This window comes from Tachypleus tridentatus, chromosome 2, assembly GCF_004210375.1.
Source record: "Tachypleus tridentatus isolate NWPU-2018 chromosome 2, ASM421037v1, whole genome shotgun sequence".
Taxonomy (NCBI): Eukaryota; Metazoa; Arthropoda; class Merostomata; order Xiphosura; family Limulidae; genus Tachypleus; species Tachypleus tridentatus.
This window is the reverse complement of record NC_134826.1, coordinates 50,471,852-50,492,813: the sequence shown is the minus strand read 5'-3', so window position 1 is coordinate 50,492,813 and position 20,962 is coordinate 50,471,852. Positions and strand designations below refer to the sequence as shown.

At 34.1% G+C, this 20,962-nt stretch overlaps 1 protein-coding gene and 1 long non-coding RNA gene across 7 annotated transcripts in view; one reads left to right on the top strand and one right to left on the bottom strand.

Annotated features, from left to right (window-relative positions):
• Positions 1–20,962, top strand: part of LOC143243775 (uncharacterized) — a 65,842-nt gene that overhangs the window by 32,713 nt on the left and 12,167 nt on the right. For 3 of the 6 annotated variants that reach the window (XR_013024757.1, XR_013024759.1, XR_013024758.1), the window contains exons 2-3: positions 5,125–5,162; positions 6,860–7,127. This is a non-coding gene — a long non-coding RNA (uncharacterized LOC143243775). Of the gene's footprint in view, positions 1–5,100; positions 5,163–6,859; positions 7,128–20,962 lie in introns of those variants that run through there. The other 3 variants (XR_013024755.1, XR_013024756.1, XR_013024760.1) reach the window with 2 other exon arrangements.
• LOC143243754 (clotting factor G beta subunit-like) lies at positions 146–18,060 on the bottom strand. The gene is made up of 7 exons (XM_076487382.1): positions 17,638–18,060; positions 14,465–14,686; positions 12,332–12,765; positions 10,226–10,326; positions 9,452–9,711; positions 6,853–7,019; positions 146–1,158 (listed from the first exon to the last, which is right to left on the bottom strand). Exons 1-7 carry the CDS (start codon positions 17,711–17,713, stop codon positions 982–984), a joined length of 1,437 nt encoding a protein of 478 aa, XP_076343497.1. The 5' UTR covers positions 17,714–18,060; the 3' UTR covers positions 146–981.

Here is a 20,962-nt window from a genome sequence, read left to right as displayed (position 1 = left end):
TGATTTAGATATGGAGGGAGGAAAAAGCACGAACAACCCACTGTGCAGATTTGGGCTTAACATCAATCAAACCACGATAATCCATGGCTTATTTTACGGCGACTAAGAGCCTTCCAACATAAAAATAAGTTTGAGTGACTTATACTAGTTTTTCATTAGTTTATTAACAATTCCTGCTGAAAAAAAAACGATTACACAAAAAAATGTATTTAATGAAATAAACGAAACAAATTAAATACAACGTGTTTCATTTTATACAAGTGAACCAAGATGAGGTTCTTAATCATTTAAGTATATCATAATCTAAAGGGGGCCGTTTTATCATAACGTACGTAATTCTTTGAAAAATTAGTTTATAACCTAAATAAAATATACTTTTTATTATAACATCATTTTTGATAGCAACGTTTAAACTTATTATGGTTAATCTAACAAAATATGAATATTATATCATTTATATTCAAGCAAACACCTTAGATCATATTAATATGAATCGTTTTTGGGTTCTGGTAAAAATATCATACCCGTAAGCAGTCTAATATATTAAATAACCCGTAAGCAGTCTGATATATTAAATTAGCTACATTAACTACAGTGTTAAGCTTTAATTCTTATTTTATAGTTATTGATAACTGTTCCTAAACATATAATACGCTGTACAAGTTTGCCATAATACACTCTGAATCAATTTTGTTTTTTTGTTACTTCACTCTCTGGAATTCTCCAGAAGTCCATGTCTGGAGTTCAAGATATTCATGACTTAAATTTTTCACGTCGACCCTTGATTAATGTTTAATCTTCTAATTCACTGAAACATATCTTATGGTCCATATCTAATGTTGTAGGTTGATCGCCAGTGAAATAACCATAAAGTCCAAACACTATGAAATTTTAAAGATTGGTTATTTATGTTCTTCAGGTTTAATCTTAACAGCTAGAAATTCCAAGAAGTTTTTTGTTTTTCTTCCAACGGATGCCAAGTTAAATATGTATAGAAAGCTGGTCAATAGTGTATTCTATCCATTTTAAATAACGAGCAATCCGCGTGTAAACTCCAGGATAACCCGGATCTGCACAACGATGTCCAAATGACACGATTCCAATAGCCGTCCATCGGCCATCCTTGTCCTCCATCATCAAAGGACCACCAGAATCACCCTAGAAATAGAAGGTGGTCATAAGTGCTTATAAATATATACAAGTAAAATAAGTCTAATGCTATAAAATGCATCAGTTACATACAGGCGATAAAATCTGTACTATGTAACAGTGATGGAAAATTGTGTTAAACCTAAAACCAATACTCATAACAAATTTCAGCTTTATAAACTATTCCATTTGTAAAAGGAAAGAAAAGGGGGGGGATAATATCCAAAGGAAAATTATCCTAACACCCAGAATTGTTTTTGTGGATGTTCAGTCCATCAGAATCTACAAAATGGCCAATCTGCGCTCTCGGTTGCAAGAGAAGAAAACTTTAAATGTGTAATAAATTTGAAAAAGTCTTTTAGACTCATTCCGAGGGCTTTTAAACGTCCCACTATGATAAAAAAAAATCTGGAAAGTGAAAGTGTTTGGTCACGTACTGACACTGAGACGCAAGTCGCTTTATAGTTGATATTACAAGACCATTAACGGTGTTACAATTTCAAAATTAAGTATTCTTAAACGCAGTGTGGACAATAACAGGTCTTACTGTGGATTTGTTAGAGATAAGATAAGGTAAAGTGTAACTAGAATCAATTCTAATAAGTCGTCCTCAACGGTTCTTTAAGGAAGAAGTATCACTTGATGTTTTCCTTAACCGGAGGTTTTCAATGGATCAAGCACATTTCACAAACAATCTGGTTGTTATTAGGAATTTAAAAGGTTTAAAACAGAAAACTTTTAACACAGAAAACCAGTGAACTGTTGGAAAAATAGTAGGCCTAAATGTGTAATAACACAAGTTAGTTACAGATTTTTTATTTTATTTTTTCATATTCTGTTGCTGCTCGAAATCAGAGTAAAGTAATAAATGTCATTTCATGTCTATCTGTAGTTTCTCTTAATCTTGGCAGCGACTAGTTGGAGATAAATTTGATTTGTAGCTGAATTTGACAAAATAAGAGGAAAGTATGGGAGAAAACAACGACGTTTAATATGTATTTATAACAGGTTTAGGATGCATCATCCCTTTAAAATAACGTTATCAACAGTTGCGAGCAATAATTTGTTTGTTGTTAAGCGCAAAGCCACACAGATAGGTTATCTGTGCTGTGCATACCATGACTATCGAATTTCGAGCCTAGAGATGTGAGCTCTCAGTATAACAGCTCAACCATTTAGGGCTGCACAACAGCAAATGTTATGCAATATATCTTATTTACAATAACTATGTGGCCCGGCATGGCCAGGTGTTTAAGGCACTCGACTCCTAAACCGATGGTTGCGGGTTCGAGCTCTCGTCACACCAAACATGCTTGCTCTTTCAGTCTTTGGGGCGTTATAATGTGACGGTCAATCCCACTATTCGTTGGTAAAAGAGTAGCCCAAGAGTTGGCAGTGGTTGGTGATGACTAGTTGCTTTCCCTATAGTCTTACACTGCTAACTGAGAGACGGCTAATGTAGATAGCCCTCGTGTAGCTTTGTGCGAATTTGAAACCTTCAAGACATTGTAAATTACCCCTTAATTAACTTAAAATATTGAAAAAATTTAATTGAAATTCAAAGGAAAGCTTAAGATTCTTTGTTTTCGATCGCCAAAAATTACTGTTTAGTGTCTTTAGTGGGTTTATAAGTTAATGATGTATTTTGATAGATATTGTTATGAATTGTTTGTATTACAGTTGAAATTAAAACTTTTTATGCTTAATATTTCTATATCTATTGCTACTCTTATTTCATATGTGAGACTGGCGAATGGAGGTTAAGATTGACAGACCACCGGTGTATTCCCACCACAATGTGGGTCCTACTTCCGCAGTCACCTCCAAAACCTAGGATAAACTTTATAATCCCACATTACAGTTTGTAGTTTGAGAAATTTTCAATTAGTGCAGCGTTTTTTGTTTAATTTATTATGTATCGGCTTATTTTTTTAAGTTATAACAAACTAATATAATTAGTCAGATGTTTGGATTTGCTGTTTTTAACGCAATCCTTTCTTGTGATTTTGTTTGCTTGACTTAATCAAAATGTATTAATTTTCACTAAAATATAATCAGTGTTTGTAGTTTTTTCAGCATTTTTCATAACATTATTTAATATTTATGAAGTTAAGCATAACAGCGTTAACTAATAACATATTCTGAAACTATAATTAAGCCTAGCGAGCTGAGTATAGTAATTATATCGCTGCAGGTATTATAAAATGTAATAACAAAAGATGTGTCACATGTCCTGCTCTAAATACTTTTCACTCTATTACTCACACAAATTTATTTTGTAAAATAAAAGTGTAATTTATCTATGAACATGTACTAAATGTAATGTGGAATATGTGAGTTCAACTTCAAACCCATTGCATATACATATAAATTTACATAGATCTCAAGTTAAAAACAATTTAATGAATTCTATAGAACTAAAACATTTCAGGATTCATCCTTTTACCTTTGTTAAGATAACTATATTAGAAATTGTTAATGAAGACACCAAAAGGCTTCAACGGGAAAACTTTTACATATAAAACTAAGAACATTATATCCTTATGGATTAAACCAAGGTTTTAATAATTCTTCTTCTTTAATTTTAAGTAATGATTACTGTATTGCTAATTTTTTTATTTATGGATAGCTTTTTCATAAAAATAGGAAAACTAGAGGTAAAGGAAATAATAACTTAAAATGGTTTGATTTTTCAGAAATTTGTAGTTATTAGGATAATATTTTTATTCTAGTATATATGTATGTAAATTATTTGTAAAAAGGTTTATCAACTGAATCTTCCAAAAATAAGAGCATTAATTAAAGTGTAAAAATTTTTATTTTCGAAATGAACATGTAAAACACTTGTAGATATTATAAAATATCGATTAAAAGTCAATGATTTATCAAGTTTTGAAAAAGAAACTGCAAATCAAACCTTTATATTTGGTAATTAATTTTAGACATAAAATATTCAGTGATTTGCAGATTTCATCAATCTAAAAATAATATTTTTCCTTGTAAAAGCTTAAAGCCTAACGTCAGTTATAAATACGAAATTCCAATTTGTCCTTTACTATATAACTATAAAAGTTTTTAATTAATCTAAATGTAGATGAAGTTAACTTACCTTGTGAGTGTGAAAATAGTTTATTTATTGATATTTTTCATAAACATATTGCTACTGGTAACTTGAAAATTATAAAAGATAAAATATTATGTGAAATACTCAAAAAAGGATGTAAATACAGAATAGCCAGAAAATTGAGTAATAATAATATTTAAAATTTATTGAAAACAATATTGATGAATATATTTTAAAACTTAACTATATTCCATTCTATCTACCTAGATCGTTTCTGGACTGGAAGTTGTATGTACTTAAAAAATAAATGTAAAATTATCCCATATAAAATTAAAGAAACACCATATAGATTCATCTTTCATCAGTTAAAAAATAAGATTGAAGAATTGTAAAAAAAATATATCATAGTTCCCATTGGTAAGGCGAACTGTAACATTGGTATCATTTGTAATAAAATATTATGCTGTAATTATCATAAAAGAAATCAATAGTACACAAATATTTAAACTTGTTGACCAATTCAAGGAAACAGTAATTAATAATTTCATTAAAGCTTATAATCGACTTTATTTTAAACAACATCCTTATGTAGATTCACCGTTTCTTTATGCTATTCCCAAACTACATAAATTTCCATTTAAATTTAGATTTATTTTTAATTCAATAAAAACAACTATCAAATAACTTGACAATTTTACTTGATAAAATTAAAAATGTAAATGTTAATAATAAAAATATACTTTTTAGATAATGAAAAATAATCATCCTATTTTAAAATATCTATAAAATTGTGAACAAATAAATAATATTCAAAACATTTGATTTCACCACATTGTACATCACAATTCCATTAAAAGATTTAATCTTTGTTTTATATTCATTATTAGAACAGTTCTATTATCCTTTTATAGAACTGGAAGAAAGAAAATTTGCTCCAAAAACATAAAAGGTATATCAAGTTTCTGTATTTACAATAATTATATATATTTTTTAATAAGCAGGCTTTTAAACAAGTAGTAGGAGTTCCAATGGGAGCTAACTATTCTACTTGTATAGCTAATTTATGTATTTACTATTATGAAAATCTATTTATTGTAAACAACACAAATCCAGATATTTTTAATTTAACTTACAGATATATAAATGATTTAATTATTATAAATAATCCTGAAATGTTATTAACACAATTTATCCAGCAAAATTAGAAATTGAAAATACATCAGTATTTAATACAGAAGTACATTACTTAGATTTGGAAATTAAAATAATTGCTAAGGATATCAATTCTTTTGATAACAGAAAATATGTTGCCTTTCCAATTTATGGTCTACCCTCTTTTAATAGTAATGTGATGGACCGTACCCTTCTGTTATAAGCATTATAACTTCGCAGTTATTCAGATATTGTAAAATTTGCAATTTTAATATTACATCAGTAATGTTGAAATACTGAAACAAAAACTAATAGTTGACGGATTTGATAAAAACCTATAAATAAAATGAATAAACAGTTTTGTAACAAATATGAGAATGTATTAAATAAATATAAAGAAATAATAATTAGAGAAAGTTTACTTAAAATTTATAATAACTACTTTTAGTTATGGATAAAGTCATTTAACAACTTGTCACTACTTTTGTGGATGTATACCTTGCCACATATAAAGCATGATTGCCACATTAGATTAATAAATAGACGTTGGTTGGGATCTATAGTAGTTTGTTTAGATAACGGCGTGGGACGTTTCATATTAGTATAATTCATCTTCTGTGCTATCAATTAGTGCCTTTCTAAGGCTGTTCGGAAAGTCACTGCAGTTTTGTAATCATATGTCTATTCAGTCTATTTCAAGCCAGCAATTGATAGCGATGTTTAGAAACAAAATAAGAATGATCGAGGTCTGTATTGATGCCAACGGAGATCACTTTCAACATTGTTTATAATTGTCATTCATATTTACCTCCTGTATTTTATATTGAAACATGTGTGTTAATAAATATATAAGTGCACAGTGACTTTCCGAACACCCTGTACCATACTGGGGATTGGAATGCTGACTTCAAGAGGTAAGTTTGCTACTTTCTTACCCCAAACGGTAGCACCTTATGTTCTTGTCCTTAATGTTATTTCATTTAAGTTTCCTTCTGTATTTCGCTGAGCAGTCACTTTCCCACGGCTGTCTGCAGGCAATGAAGGATGGTATGCTATAGATGTGGGACGTTGTGGGCTTGAGTCCCGATATCTCGCTCTCCTAATTTCTGTTTCTATATCTATTGTTACTCTTTTAATTCTAATGTGAGACTGGACGTTAAGACTCATATGCGGTGTATCCCCACCGCAGTCACCTCCAAAACCTCGGGTAATTTTATAATCCCTAGTTTGTACCCTTGGGTCTTTTCAATTAGTGCAACGTTTTTTTGTTTAATTTATTTGTGTTGCGGCTTGTTTGTTTAAATTATAACAAACTAATATATATTCTTAACCTTAAATCTTTCAAAAATTTTATTTTACAAGGTTGTGACTACATTAAGTTACAGTGAAGAGCATTAACAAATATGCGATAAAATATAACCAGAATACTTAAAGTAAGAAAAAATAATTGGTTTACTTTGCCACTGTTATTAGTGTTTTTATATTACCTGGCAGGCATCTTTCCCACCGTTTCTAAGCCCGGCGCAAAGGAAGTCTGATGTAATGCCGTGTGGGAATGGTGAATTTGCCAGCCGAGAGTAGGAGTTGTTACATTCAGAGTTTGGCACCAGGGGGATTCCCGTTGCCTCGTGCAATATTTGTACTGTTGGGCCTCCTGTTTCGATAAAGAGCAAAGTTTTTTTCTTTGTAAAACTTATTTTATAGGTCACGATGTATAGCCTATTTTACAACCAGTTTTTAAAGCACCTCTAGTGAAAACTTATGTTAAATACATCAGTTTCTTTAATATGCGATGCCAAATATTTATTCGGTATACAAAATAAAACAAAAAACGGCACACACACAGAGAGAGAGAGAAAGCACTTGGCAATTTTCGCGAATTCAAAGTCTTTCTGTGTAGTCCTCCATAGCTATTAAACTGATAGCGTAAGGGGAAGACAATTAGCCAAGTGTTTGTTTGTTTTTTTTTAATTTCGCGCAAAGCTACTCGAAGGCTATCTGCGCTAGTCGTCCATAATTTAGCAGTGTAAGACCAGACGAAGGCAACTAGTCATCACCACCCACCACCAAATCTTGAGCTACTTTTTTATCAACGAATAGTGAGATTGATCGTCACATTATAACTCCCTCACGACTCAAAAGGTGATCATGTTTGGTGCGACGAGGATTCAAACCCGCAACCCTCAGATAATGAGTCAAGAGCCCTAGCCACCTGGCCATGCCAAAGCTAGCCAAGTGTACCACCGCCATTTTAACAATACTCCTGAATAGTGCTTCTTTCCTAGTATAGTACATTCATGGCTTCAGAGAACGGAGCAGGTTTCTGTGGCAAAGGTAAATGAATTGAAAATTTTTAATTCGCAGTCCGAGCAGGCTAAATATAGGCCACTCTTGACCCGAATCTGGAAAGAAATCAGTTAATCCTTCATCGCGCGTGTTTTTTAAAAGACAACTGCAAAGAAAAGTAAAATGCTAAAATTGTATTTCAAATTTATATATTTGATACAAATAACACTAGTTCCTTTTTATATTTTATAAGAATTTACTTGTGACAGTAAGTTTAAATCGATGTCTTTGGTAGTTAAGCACAAAGCTACACAATGGACTATCTGTGCTTCACCCAGCAGGGGTATTGAAACCAGGTTTCAAGCGGTTGAGTCCACAAATATTCCACTGGAATTGTTTCAAAGAAGACGCCAACAAAATGCCAAAGGCAGATAGCTTTATTTGTTAGTCAGTGTTAGTAGAAAAAGAAACAAGAAAAAATCCAAATCGTATTTTTCTGTATGTGTTGTCAGTTGGAATCTTTGTACTTGGAAAATTTTCTTAAAGTGACTAATTGCTTTAAAGGTATAACGAGATAAAACTTGCGTCATACGTTATTCTGATAAGATGCATGACCTTTGACATATGAACATTATATCTTTTAGAGCTTATTAAAAGTAAACAATATAATAAACTTAGTGACTGACTCAACATCCGTATACTGAGGTAGTGATAATACGTGTTTTTACAAGGAGGTTTTATGGTTCTGTTTCTCGAGTAGAAAAAAAATTGTAGTATTTTGTATTGTCAATCCTAACACCTTACGCGACACTCTGGACTGAACGACCAGATTAGAGTAATAAGACTTGGACATTGCCAGCTTTAACCAAAAACTACTAACCAGCGGAAAAGAATATCCATTGACTATCTATCATAATGCTCCTTTTAACCGAATAGCACAAGTGACTGTCACAGTTGTTACTTCTCCAGAGCTGAAAGTGCAGAGCATGTTAAGCAGCATATTATGGCTGTAACCTCAAAACTTCCGATACGTAGCCCAGTACATTATTTGTTAGGCCATATCAGACCCAGGTAATGTAACAAACTCTCAATCTCAGGAACATCAATGAAACATCATTGGTCCAGAGGGTGTTCCGAAAATGGTGGATGAGTACCAATCAAGTGATGAAAACGAAGCGTTAGTTAATCACGTGAATATTTATTGTAAATTTAACGTTATAAAAGACAATCTACTCTTTATAGGGACTTGCTTCGACTATAGGTGGACCCAATAACAACGATTTTTATACGTACCACTAGATGGTGTTCGTTGTCCCAGATAAAAGCAGTTATCTATGGAACAGACCTAGCGGAGGGCGTTGACTTTCATTTGCGGTTTGAATTTTCGTCACCGAACATGATTACCTCTTCAGCTGGAGGGGGTTATAACGTCACTGTCTGTCCCAATAACTGTTGGTAAAAAAGAGTAGCCTAAGAGTTGGCGATGGGTGGTGCTAAGTAGCTACCTTTCCTCTAGTCCAGGGGTGGGCAACTTATGTTTTAGTGGCCACAACTATGGCTAATGAAAACAACGTTGGCCAGTAACATTTAACTGGCCATGGAGTTGTTCACCCCTGGACTAGTCTATAATTGCTAAGTTAGGGACTTCCAGCAGAGATGGTTCTCGAGCAGCTTTGTGCGAAATTTAAACAAATCAAAACAAAATCCAAGAGAATACAATAGGGTGTCATCTTAGAATCATATAATATAATCGAAATTATTTAACATAAGATGTATCACTTGACTATTGCTGTAACTTACCAAATGTCAAATCTCCCCACCCCAGCAATGTAGTCGTAACATTATTAAAACGATTCAGTCCACCACCTTCGAGGTTATCAAGGCAAACGGGCAACACCGTATTGGTGAATTCAACACGTTTCTTCAGTTGAACAAGGGTTATGTCGTGATAATGTTGTCTCGGTTTGTACAGCTCGTGTACGCGGATGGCCTTAACTCCATGTGCTGATCCTTTATTTACCATCGAATGTCCGAGTTTGACCACATACTCTCTAGTAGACCTGCAAGGACCGTTTAACGAAAGTCAAATTGCGTTTTTTTTAAATGTTTTTTTTTTTCTTAAGTAAAGTTCTGAAACTGGTTCTTATTATTAGATACTGATTTAATCTTGAACATTTTTATTCTCGGAGCCAATTCATCTTAAACATTAGAAATTTAATATTTTTTGTTTATTAATAACTCCCCCTTACCACAATGTAGATAGAGGATATGAATTTGATTTTGTAATACAATTCTTCTCGTATATTTTTACATAATACGAAAGATAAATTTTGTTCTGAAAGATATGAACTTTGTTTACGATGCAATTTTTCATTGTAACTTTTTACATAGGCTAAGCCTTTTATGTATTAATTTTTAACTTTGTCAGTCAGCAAAAAATAACTGAAAAATTTGTAATTTTGATTACTTATTAATTGTATTTGTACAAATACACTGAATAAAAATGTTACTCGTTTTTACAATTTTTTTTCAGAAAGGCAACGAATAACGCTATAATAAAAGATTAAGCCTTACACTTTGTTTATAAAGCAGTGAGCTGCAGAGAGCACGTGTCTTTCATCTATTAGAAACCCTGCACACAGGAATCGTTTTCCGCCATTGTAGAATATTGCAGCCTAGAATGTAAAATGTTGTACTCAATCAGTGCAAGTTTAAGCCTTAAAATAATTAATTGTGACGAATATGAAAATAAGATCATGGGATCGTTGGAATTCGTAACATTGTGATTATTACCACATAAAACTTGTGTTTATAAATTATGTCCACTTCAGTAGCTTTTTTCAGAATGTAAAATAGAAAATTAGATTATGGTGAACAGGTCAAAAAATTGAAATAATTTTATAAGTAAAACGAAACCAACGTTTTTACTGTTGTCCAAACTGTTGTTTTCATGTCCACCAATCATATTATTTTAAAACTGCGTGCTTTTAACCATTACTTCATCTTCCATTTTGCAATTTCCTCGCCCACGCAATGCTGTTATTACTGGAACTAATCACTCCCTTTCAGTTAATTATAAGTTTGGGAAATACTGTTTTATGAACCTTGTCGACTACCTCCTTCCAGTCACTGATATGAAAATGAGATATCTGGTTAGTCATGTGGTCTGAAATACAAGTGTTTAGTCATTCAGCCTATAAATAGTGTCTCAGTCAACACTTTATAGATTTCAAAGTTCTTCACACTGGTCTAGAACTATGACAACATTTAAGTTTTTTAATTATGTATAAAAATCATCTGATGAATAAAAGCCAACCAATCACAGCAAATCTACAAAGTAGATCGTCGCTATTTGTCGATTCTGGCCTGGTGCAATAGTAGGTCACAAGTTTTGAGATTGAATCATATGTTCGCAGTTGCAATCGTGTCAGTAAACAGATGGGTAAAGAAAGGACTTCACAAGGTCATCCTGTATGCCATACGCTAATTAAAATGCTCACAGAAACGCAGTACAGCTTATCTGAAATGGTACCAAGAACACGTTCAGTAACCAATATCTTTTGAAGACAATAAGGTAATTCCATGTTAACACACCCAGAAAAAAGAACTTTTCCCAGTTCATGTCACAGGTTTTCTTAAAATTCAAGCAAAACCTTCATTTTGATTTGTTCTGCCATGCAGTACAGCTTTAGGATTTTGCATGGTTGAATAAATCAAAATGAAAGTTTTGCTCGAGTTTTATCAAGAAAATCTGACATGAACTGAAAAACCGAAGGTGAGTTGGCGAGGAATGACCCAATATCATTCTTACATAGCAATCAAATATTACCCTACAGCTAAAAAATAATGGAGAATATGGAATCTAATAAATGGTCCATTGTGTTTTCACACAGGATTGTGATGCATCTAACAGTGGTGGCAGTATGGAGTAAATGGTCACAAGCATGTTTGTACTTACAGAAAATCCTTTAATCATTTAAAACAACAAAATGTGCAAAGCAAGCATGTATCTGGAATATGGTGGATATCCTTATAAAAAAAAAGTTAAATATTTTCCCTGTATAATGTTTTACTTTATCTAATCGTTGCATAACCCCAAACTTGCTAAAAAATAGAATATAAGTATGACTGGCTGTTTGTTTAAGTATTTTAATATCTACTGATGTGATTTAAGTTTTTTAGTGAAATTCATATGGCTGTTTTTAATTTTATTTTCGCCAAATCACCTAATAATAATGTCATTTTTACATAAAAACATGGACCAGATTTGGCCTAATAGGTAGCATGCCGTACTGCGGATTGAAGGATCCGGGGTTTGAGACGCGATACCACTGAAAACAATCCACATTTTCAGCTATGAACTGCTAATAAATCTAGTTATTCATTTTGAGGAGCTGGACAAGTCCATGAGAGGGGGGTGTTGATGATGGCTGGCTGCTGTTTCCTCCTATTTAATAGGTCAAAAGTAGGGACGGAAACCTACAGCAGTCTCTGACATGACCTTTTATCACACGTGCACATAAGGTACTGTCCACATTTAAATTTCAAGTTCTAGTCTCTGAATTCTGACAAAATGTTTGCTTACGTATCAAAACAACTTTAAAGTTTTAAAGGATTTTGTAGTTATTTAAAAATAACAAAGAAGTAATTTCATAACTAAATACAATAAACATTGTTTACCATCCATGGCCAGGCTCCAACTAGGGCTGGTATTCCCCCTACTACATTAAACGTAGGTCTAATCAATGCTGTTTTGCCATTGGTTTTCTTCACAGTTTCTTGTTTCTTGATTAAAAAGCGTCTTTCATTCTTTGTCAAAGGACTGCTCGTGTCATGACTTTGACTAATGTTTCTCATTATCACGTGTTTGCCACGTGGATCCAGGAGAGGGATGAATGTCGTGTGTAATGATTGCTTAACGAAATCGTTTGAACTGGACTTGTTTTTTTCGTTTAAAACTTCACTTTCTAAAAGTCTAGGCGTCGATTCTGCACTCGTATCTGCTAGAAACTGCGTTACGAAGTTTGACTGTAAAGTAGGCTTTCCATTACGACTGGGCATAAACTCATTCCCGAAAATAGAAGCTGGTAAACCTGGTGTTCTGACACCACATTCTGTTTTAAGATTAAAAAATAAATAAAAAAGAAAACAGCATAATACATTAATTGTAAAACAAAACATATCTGAAAATCACATATGGTAAAAACATAAAAATAATAACGACATATACTTACAGAAGTGGGTTCTTTACGTTCTAGACCAGAGAGTAGACACTTGAGGGTTAATTGAATTTCAGTTTAGGATAGAAAACATAATAGTCCTTATTGCACAATAAATTGTATTTGAATTTCGTATGTGGGAACTCCGAAGATTTTAAAAACACACAGTAATGAAAAAAAAAAAAAGAGAGCTCAGATAGCCCAGTTTCTTTGCGCCATAAAACGTTAAACCCACCCAACCACCCACAGTAATAAAATTACTTTTATGTGAATAGCATTTGTAATACACTTTTTAATGCACTTCCCGAATAATTACTTTACTGTAATTAACATCTACACGATTCATGTTGATGTTGTCACTGTACTTTATGACTTTGTAAGAGTATCGGGTACGACATACACTTTGTCTTTTGTCTGGGGCTTCTTCCCACAGATTTGGAGCTAGCAGGACCAAGCACTCGACTGCGGGCCGCGAGTTCGAATCCCCGTCACCGAATACGTTTGCTCTTCCAACCACAGAGGGATTACAGTGAGGCAGTCAATCCCACTATTCATTGGTTTGTTTGTTTTGAAACTAAGTACAAAGTCACACAATGGGCTATCTGTACTCTGCCTACCACGGGTTTCGAAAACCGGTTTCTAGCAGTATGAGTCCACAGACATACCGCTGTACGCGTACAATAGCAGCCCATGTGTTGGTGGTGGGTGACTAGCTGCCTTCTAGTCTACTATTGTTGAATTAAGTACGGCTAGAGTAGATAGTCCTCGTGTAGCTTTGCCCATAATTAAAAACAAAAATAACCACCAGGACCAAACTTGGGAGATATACAAGGGGTAACCCGTGGCGTGTATGTGTATTTTTATTTCTATAATATAGTACCCCCCTCCACACGTACACACACCAAGAGGAACTAAAGGTAGCTAAAATTTCCTCGAGTTGTCACACAGCCATAACAGAGGTTTGATTGCTTTATTTTTAATTTCACGCTAAGCTACTCGAGAGCTATCTGCGCTAGCCGTCTTTAATTTAGCAGTGTAAGACTAGAGGGAAGGCAGCTAGTGGGATTAACGGTCACGTTATAACGCCCCCACAGCTGAAAGTGCGAGCATATTTGGTGTGACAAAGATTCGAAACCACGACCCTCACATAACTAGTCGAGCACTCCAACCACCTGGCCAGTATGGAAGTAACTACTAATTAGGTCAAAGTATATAATAAAATTCAGATATGGTAGTGAAGTATGAAAGTGTTATCTTTATATTAAGACCTATAAATGCACTGTCTGTTATACCAGTAGTGGGACTGATTGCTAAATGTGATAAGTTATAAACTATTAAGCTACTGAATCACTAACGTGGGTGGGACAGGTGCGCGCGCGCGCACACACACACACACACAGATATACATTTGGTTTGGTTTGTTCAAGCACAAAGCATCACAATGAGCTATCTGTGTTTTGCTCACCACAGGTATCGAAACCCAGTTTCTAGTAGTGTGAGTACGAAGACATACCGCTGTGTCACTGTTACTATTTTACTCATGTTCATAAACGGTTTCAAATAAAATGAAGGTGTCTTTGTATTTACTCTCTACCTCGTCTTGGAAACTTATTTTTTCTTTCCCTCGTGTTTCCTGAATATTTTATGATGTCACTGATGTCATCAGCTGATGCGAGAAGGCTCGTTGGGCAACATACGGTTGGCTTATTTCTTGTCCAGTAACAAATTCGAGGCGGAGGAGAACCGTAGACTATCTGTTTTAGAAAACAAGGACTGTCTGGAAAATGAACTCTACTCCTAGTTAGAAACGGATTACCTACAAGAATTGAAATATTCGGTAATGTTATTAACTAAAGAGGAAAATAGAGGTGAATATATCTTTACATTGCTCAAACTGGTAATGATCTAAGGAAGTAAAAAAACACTGTTTACAATTAGCCAAGCTAAAATATTACTCACAAATGATGTAATATAGTTTATTAACTCTTTATATTTCAGTACACTTCACGGATTTCGTCAAACTTGGTAGTTTTACACGCAAGTTTATTATTTAGCCCTTACAATTGGTCAGTTAATACAAATTAAACCAGTACTAAATTATTAAAACAAATACGAAACATGCATGATTTAAAAGCACGGCCATTGACTCATTTTGTCATTGACTGGCATGATCCGATGGTTACAGCTCGAGACTCGTAACGTCCAGATTGCAGGATCGAATCCCGTCACCACACATGCTCATCCTTTCATTTAAGGAGACGTTATAAAGTGACAGTGAATTCCATTTGTTGTTAGTTATTGAATAGTAATTCAAAAGTTATTGACTGGTAGAGTTTGATTAGCTGCCTTTCCTCTAGCCCATCACTTAAGGTAGGGACGATCAGCTCAGATAAGCTTTGAATATCTTTGGGCGAAACTCAATGAAAAGAACCTAAAATTAACCTAAAAATGCTTTATGAAATGTGGTTTTACTATTAAATTTCACAAGTAATTTTTGTGATGTATACAGATTAGTGTCATGAATTTTTGAATGTTTATAAATGGACGCTAGTTTTTGTTTTTTTATTTAAAGGACTTCACGTTGAATTAAATTAATGATAAGATGGGGTTGGACTGCTGATTTAGTTGTGAATCTCTCGGATTGGTCACTTGGGGCTGCTGATTTAGTTGTGAATCTCTCGGATTGGTCACTTGAAATGTTTTGTCTTCGGATTTCGCGCAAAGCTACATGAGGGCCGTCTGCGCTAGCCGTCCCTAATTTAGCAGTGAAAGACTAGAGGGAAGGCAGCTACTCGTCACCACCCACCGCTAACTCTTGGACTATTATTTTACCAACGAATAGTGGGATTGATCGTCACATTGTAACGCCACCACGGCTGAAAGGGCGAGCATGTTTGGTGCGATAGGGATTCGAAACCGCAACCCTCATATTACGAGTCGAACGCCTTAACCCACCTGGCCATGCCAGGTCGCTTAAAATGTAGCTGGGAGTTTTATAGAAACGAGTCCAAAGACACGTTCATAACTATCCAATATAGATATGGAAATGAAGTACTAATTTCAACCTGACTGGCAACTTGTCCGTAAGACGACTTTAATCGGGTCAGAGGTCTCTTGTGGCTAGATCCTAGAATTTTCTAATCCACAGCCTGACACGCCACCACTAAACCACACCCATCCTTCACCATTTGGAGAAAAGGAAAAGATTAAATATATCCATGACGAAACTGAAATCTGTGAATACAAAGGCTGATGGTTACAAAGGTTTTATTTCTTATTGCATCTGATTTCCAGGCTACATTATTCCCACGGTGAAATGCGATCGTTGCGAACTTTTATCAGCTTATTTTCTTCTCGATGCTGTCGTTACCAGTTTTAAACAAATTACTAAAATGTGTCTTTTCCTATGAATAAATTATTTTTCTGTACAACTTAACTTTCTTAATAATCTTCATAAAAATTCAACCAAAAGTCAATGTGTACTTACGATAACATCTAGTGGAGTTAAAGGGCAATACATTTTTGATGCAGTATACAGCTAATCAAAAGTTAGGCTTAAAGATTAATATTTGCTTTCTTTGTGTATGTGTGTGGATTAAAGTCTCAATTGTGTATAACGGAAGATCAAGACATATTTTAATTTTGAGATAAATAAATAAAAAAACTTCAAACTTTCTGTCCTGTGTTTGTGCATGTGTGTATATATATTTGACTCGTATTCAACTCCAAATCTTTTGCAAACACTGTGACGTCTTTATACACATTTGATTAAATAATAATAAAAAAAATGAGCAATGTGTTTTTGTTTTGCTGTCTCTGTTTCTGACCTGATAGAGGAAAGGCAACCAAATGATCAACAGCACCCAAGGCCAGCTCTCAGGCTATTTTTATTTGTCCTTAAAACAGAAACTGGCCGTTGCTCTTATAGCACACAAACGGCTTTGAATTACAGATGGCGTATTTGCTGGAAAGGAAAGCAAGTCGTGGATCTACGGACTCATAATCCAAACACGCTGATCCCTGAGATACGACCAGATCAACGAGGACAAATAATTCTAATCCAACAACATGTGCATGAAATGATTTTAAAAAGGGAAAAATGGCGATCGCTTTAAAAATGCGACTCGTAAAATGAGCTCGAGTGTCGTGGTGCAAAGTGTCAGTGAAAAATGTTGACAAAATTCATTAAAACTTTCCAAAGCCGTTGATGTTGTATATAATCACTGGTGTTAGTCTACAGATTCGGCAGTATTGGTGCCAGGTTCAGAGTCTGTAATTGTAGGATACCTACATATTCCAAATTCATTAGTCTCTTATCTTTATACGTTACGTAATTTCTGATCACTAGCATTGTTTAGTTTCTGTAGTTTTAATCCTATTGTTAAGCCTACACGAATCTTAAGTGTTCATAGAGAGCATGCTGTGTCGACTAGTAAAAAATCTAATTTTCAACAAGTGAAACTGCATTCTTTTACATTTCACAAGCATTTTTTTTTCTGCTAAGTAAAATAAAGCACAACTTGTATTGTAATTTACATGCAGGTACCTGTTGGTATAAGTTGGCTGTTTATTATTTTCTTCATTTTACGTGGAGCTACAAATGTTGGTCGTCTTATTCTGTTAAATACTGCGTCCTATAAAATCTCTTTCTATAAAGTCATGTTTTCAAATAAGTCTAAAATATTTAACAGTACTTACGTATAAAAGGAAAATTATAGATTAGAAAAATATTCAAAGGTAAAACGTATGGTGAACTCAGTTTCTTACCGGAATATCTCGGGAATGTTGTTGTTAGAGCAAAAATACAAGACCATCTGATGAACTCTTTCAAAACTATTGCCATCTTGTGACAAGAAACTCAAACAGGCATAAACGCAAGTTGTAAATCTACGTGTTTTCGTTCTTGTCAGATGCCAATCGGTTGATATTTAAAAGGACTCTTCGGGGCACGGACGTTCGTTGAAAGTGAATGTTTTACAGTTTTAAAGAACCCATTTTATTAAGTTATTTAGGATTTCCCCGCCTTTACCAAGTCGGAAAGGGTGCATTTTGAGGTAAGTTTAAAATGGGTACGCTTGGTTTGCTCCAAAAGAGTTAACAGATGGAATAAGCAACTTGGTTGCATGAGTCACTGCAAGTAAACTGAAATTAATGTAGGTCAGATCCTTATACAAACAGATTCGTCCAAACTGCGTATACAAGTATTTCCAGCATCTTCAACTTACCTAATTTGTATGCGCAATGCATAACAATTAATTCGACAAGTGTCTGTGCCCGTTTTGGTCTAGAGATTTGAATAAGAAATAAGAACTATTGTAACCTGTTGTATCATGTAATCCTGCATCCTGTTTGCTATTTTTATTAACAAGTTTAGTTTTCAAAGAGCTTCTCAGAAAGATTACTTAAGCAACGGGTCTTCCTTCATTCTAGTTTGTATAAACTACACAATGGGCTTTCTATCTGTGCTGTGCCCACTTTACGTATCTTATACTTACTGCTTAGCCACTGTGGGAGTAAAGTACCATGTAAATTAAGACGTAAAATAGTGATTTTTGACTGATTTCATTACTTCAGTTTCGCTTTTATTGTAGCAAGAATATTATAACAGTAAAAAATGTGTAAATAATCTAGAAGTCATCACAATTATACCCACACGTAGCTGAATATACTAAATACAATGTGGCTTAAGAGCAAACAGAAAGGGACAAAAAATTCTATGATCTTGGGTTGAAAACGAGGTGCAACCAAATACCTTCCACTATTTAATCTCTGGTTGTGTTAAAATAGTGACAAGTCAGTTTACAGTATTCACTTCAGGCAACAAGAGCAGTCAACAACTGGGCTTTTCTGTTTAACACAAACCACAATTATCCTGAACCATTCGACCTCGTCGTTTACATTAAGGGCTCTTATTCGCGAGCTATAGGAATATCAAGTGTGTTGTTTCAAGAAAACCAACACATCGTTTAAATCCTGTCATGTAATATGATTGCTTTCCCTATAATTCGTAGGGGCGTTACGATTTACGGTCCATCCCACTTTTTGGTGGTAAGAGAGTAACCCAAGAATTGGTAGTTGGTGACGTTAATTAGCTATTTTTCTTCACTTCAAAATTAGGGCTGGCTAGCGCAGATAAGCCCCGAGGAGCTGTGCGCAAAATTCGATAAACTAACATGTATGAAATATGTTTACGAGAAACTCTCTTTTTAGAAAATAAGGTTTGGAGACCACTTGAAGGGACAGTAAAAGAAACTGTTGCAAATATATATAACATTTCGATAAATTTATGTCGAAGCTAAGCCTACATAGTTTCCACACTTTCAGCTGTGGCTGTGTTATAAGAGTGACAATCCAGTTTTCAGTATCCGCCTCAGGAAGCAAGTGGCCTTTTCTCTTGCACGCATCTCACAGTTAGCCTCAACCATAGCAATATCCGACTTAGTCGTATAAACTGACAAATTTATATTGAAATATTGTACCTCTCTGATAAAGTTTATTTCACTAACTATTCAAGCAGTCTCCAAACAGTTACAAAACATACCTATTAATCTCATCGATATCTCGTGACAGTTTTCCACCAGTGGCACAGCGGCAAGTTTGATGGCTTAGAACGCTAAATACCAGGTTTCAACACCAGTGATAGGCCCGGCACAGATAATATATCGTGTTGCTTTATATGTAACTACAAAAGAAAAGCTCCTAACAGAACATCTGATAACGAAGTACTGAGTTCCAAAGATAAAGACTTGTTTTATTTACATATAAAATCATGTAGAAATATAGCATACAAGATTATATTTTAATAATAATAATAAATAGATTTATAGAACACTATGTGACTAAAAAGAAAAGCCTCATTGAATCTGAGGCTGCAAACTCGTACTTTCGGAAAATTTTCTGTTCGTCTGTCTCATGAAAATATCACCAGCTTGGCCAGGTGGTTAGGGGGCGCTCGAGCCGAAATCTAGTGTCGTGAGTTCGAATCCCCTTTACACCAAACATGCTTGTCCTTTTCAGTCGTGGAGAGCGTTATATTATTACGGTCAATCAATCCCATTATTCGTTGGTAAAAGAGCAACTAAAGAGGTGGTGATGACTAACTGCCTTCCCTCTAGTCTTACACTGCTAAATTAGGGACGGCTAGCACAGATAGCCCATATCTTTGCCCGAAGTTAAAAAAACAACAAACTTAAGAAAAAAACTGTCGTTTAAAGTGATTTTCCATTTCAAGAGCAAGTAATATACGTAAGTGAATAACCTAGTAAAGATAAGTCTTAATTTTGTTGTTGTTTTACTTTTATCACAATTTAAAATTGGGACGAAATTTAATATTTATAAAAACAATTGATTTAAAAATAGTTTTGTAAAACCGAAACACAACTGTCCGCTTAGGCATAATGAAAGTAATTTTGTAGAAAAATTGTATAATTTTTTAAAATTTATTTTAAAAATATGTTGTTATATAAATCTGATTTATACCTGTTCTTAACACTTGAATCTATTGATTTTTCCAGGAAGATGTGATATTTGAAACACCTCGCTTAACAATCTTGAAAAACATGTATGGAGAATTATTTCAATAATTTATATACATAAAAGGAAACCTTTAGATGTCTTTCACCCTTTAAACCAGAACAGGGGTCACAAAACATTTTTCACAGGGGGCCAGATTACCTGGGGAATGAGAAACATGGGCCACATGATCATTATGTTCAATACTCATAAGTTAGAATGAAAGCTCTTTGTAAGAAACTTAGCACTAAGTTTAGGATGCCACATTAGCCTTGTGGGAGTAGCATGCAATACACACATATAATAAAAAACAAACAGAAATACAATCAACATTTTTATTTACCAAAAGGTTATCTAAGAAGGTGACATTAGCAAAAACAATTGTCACATCGCATATAGTGAGTTCATATCTGAATTACACTGAGCCGCAAAAAAGTTAGTGAGATTTATGAAATTGGCGTTTGGCTTTCAAAATATCTTCAATATTCGGTTTTGAATTGCTGCATCCAATCATTAGAATTGCTTTCAAATGTTCATCAGTCAACCTTGATCGATGTACCGACTTCACATACTTCATTTT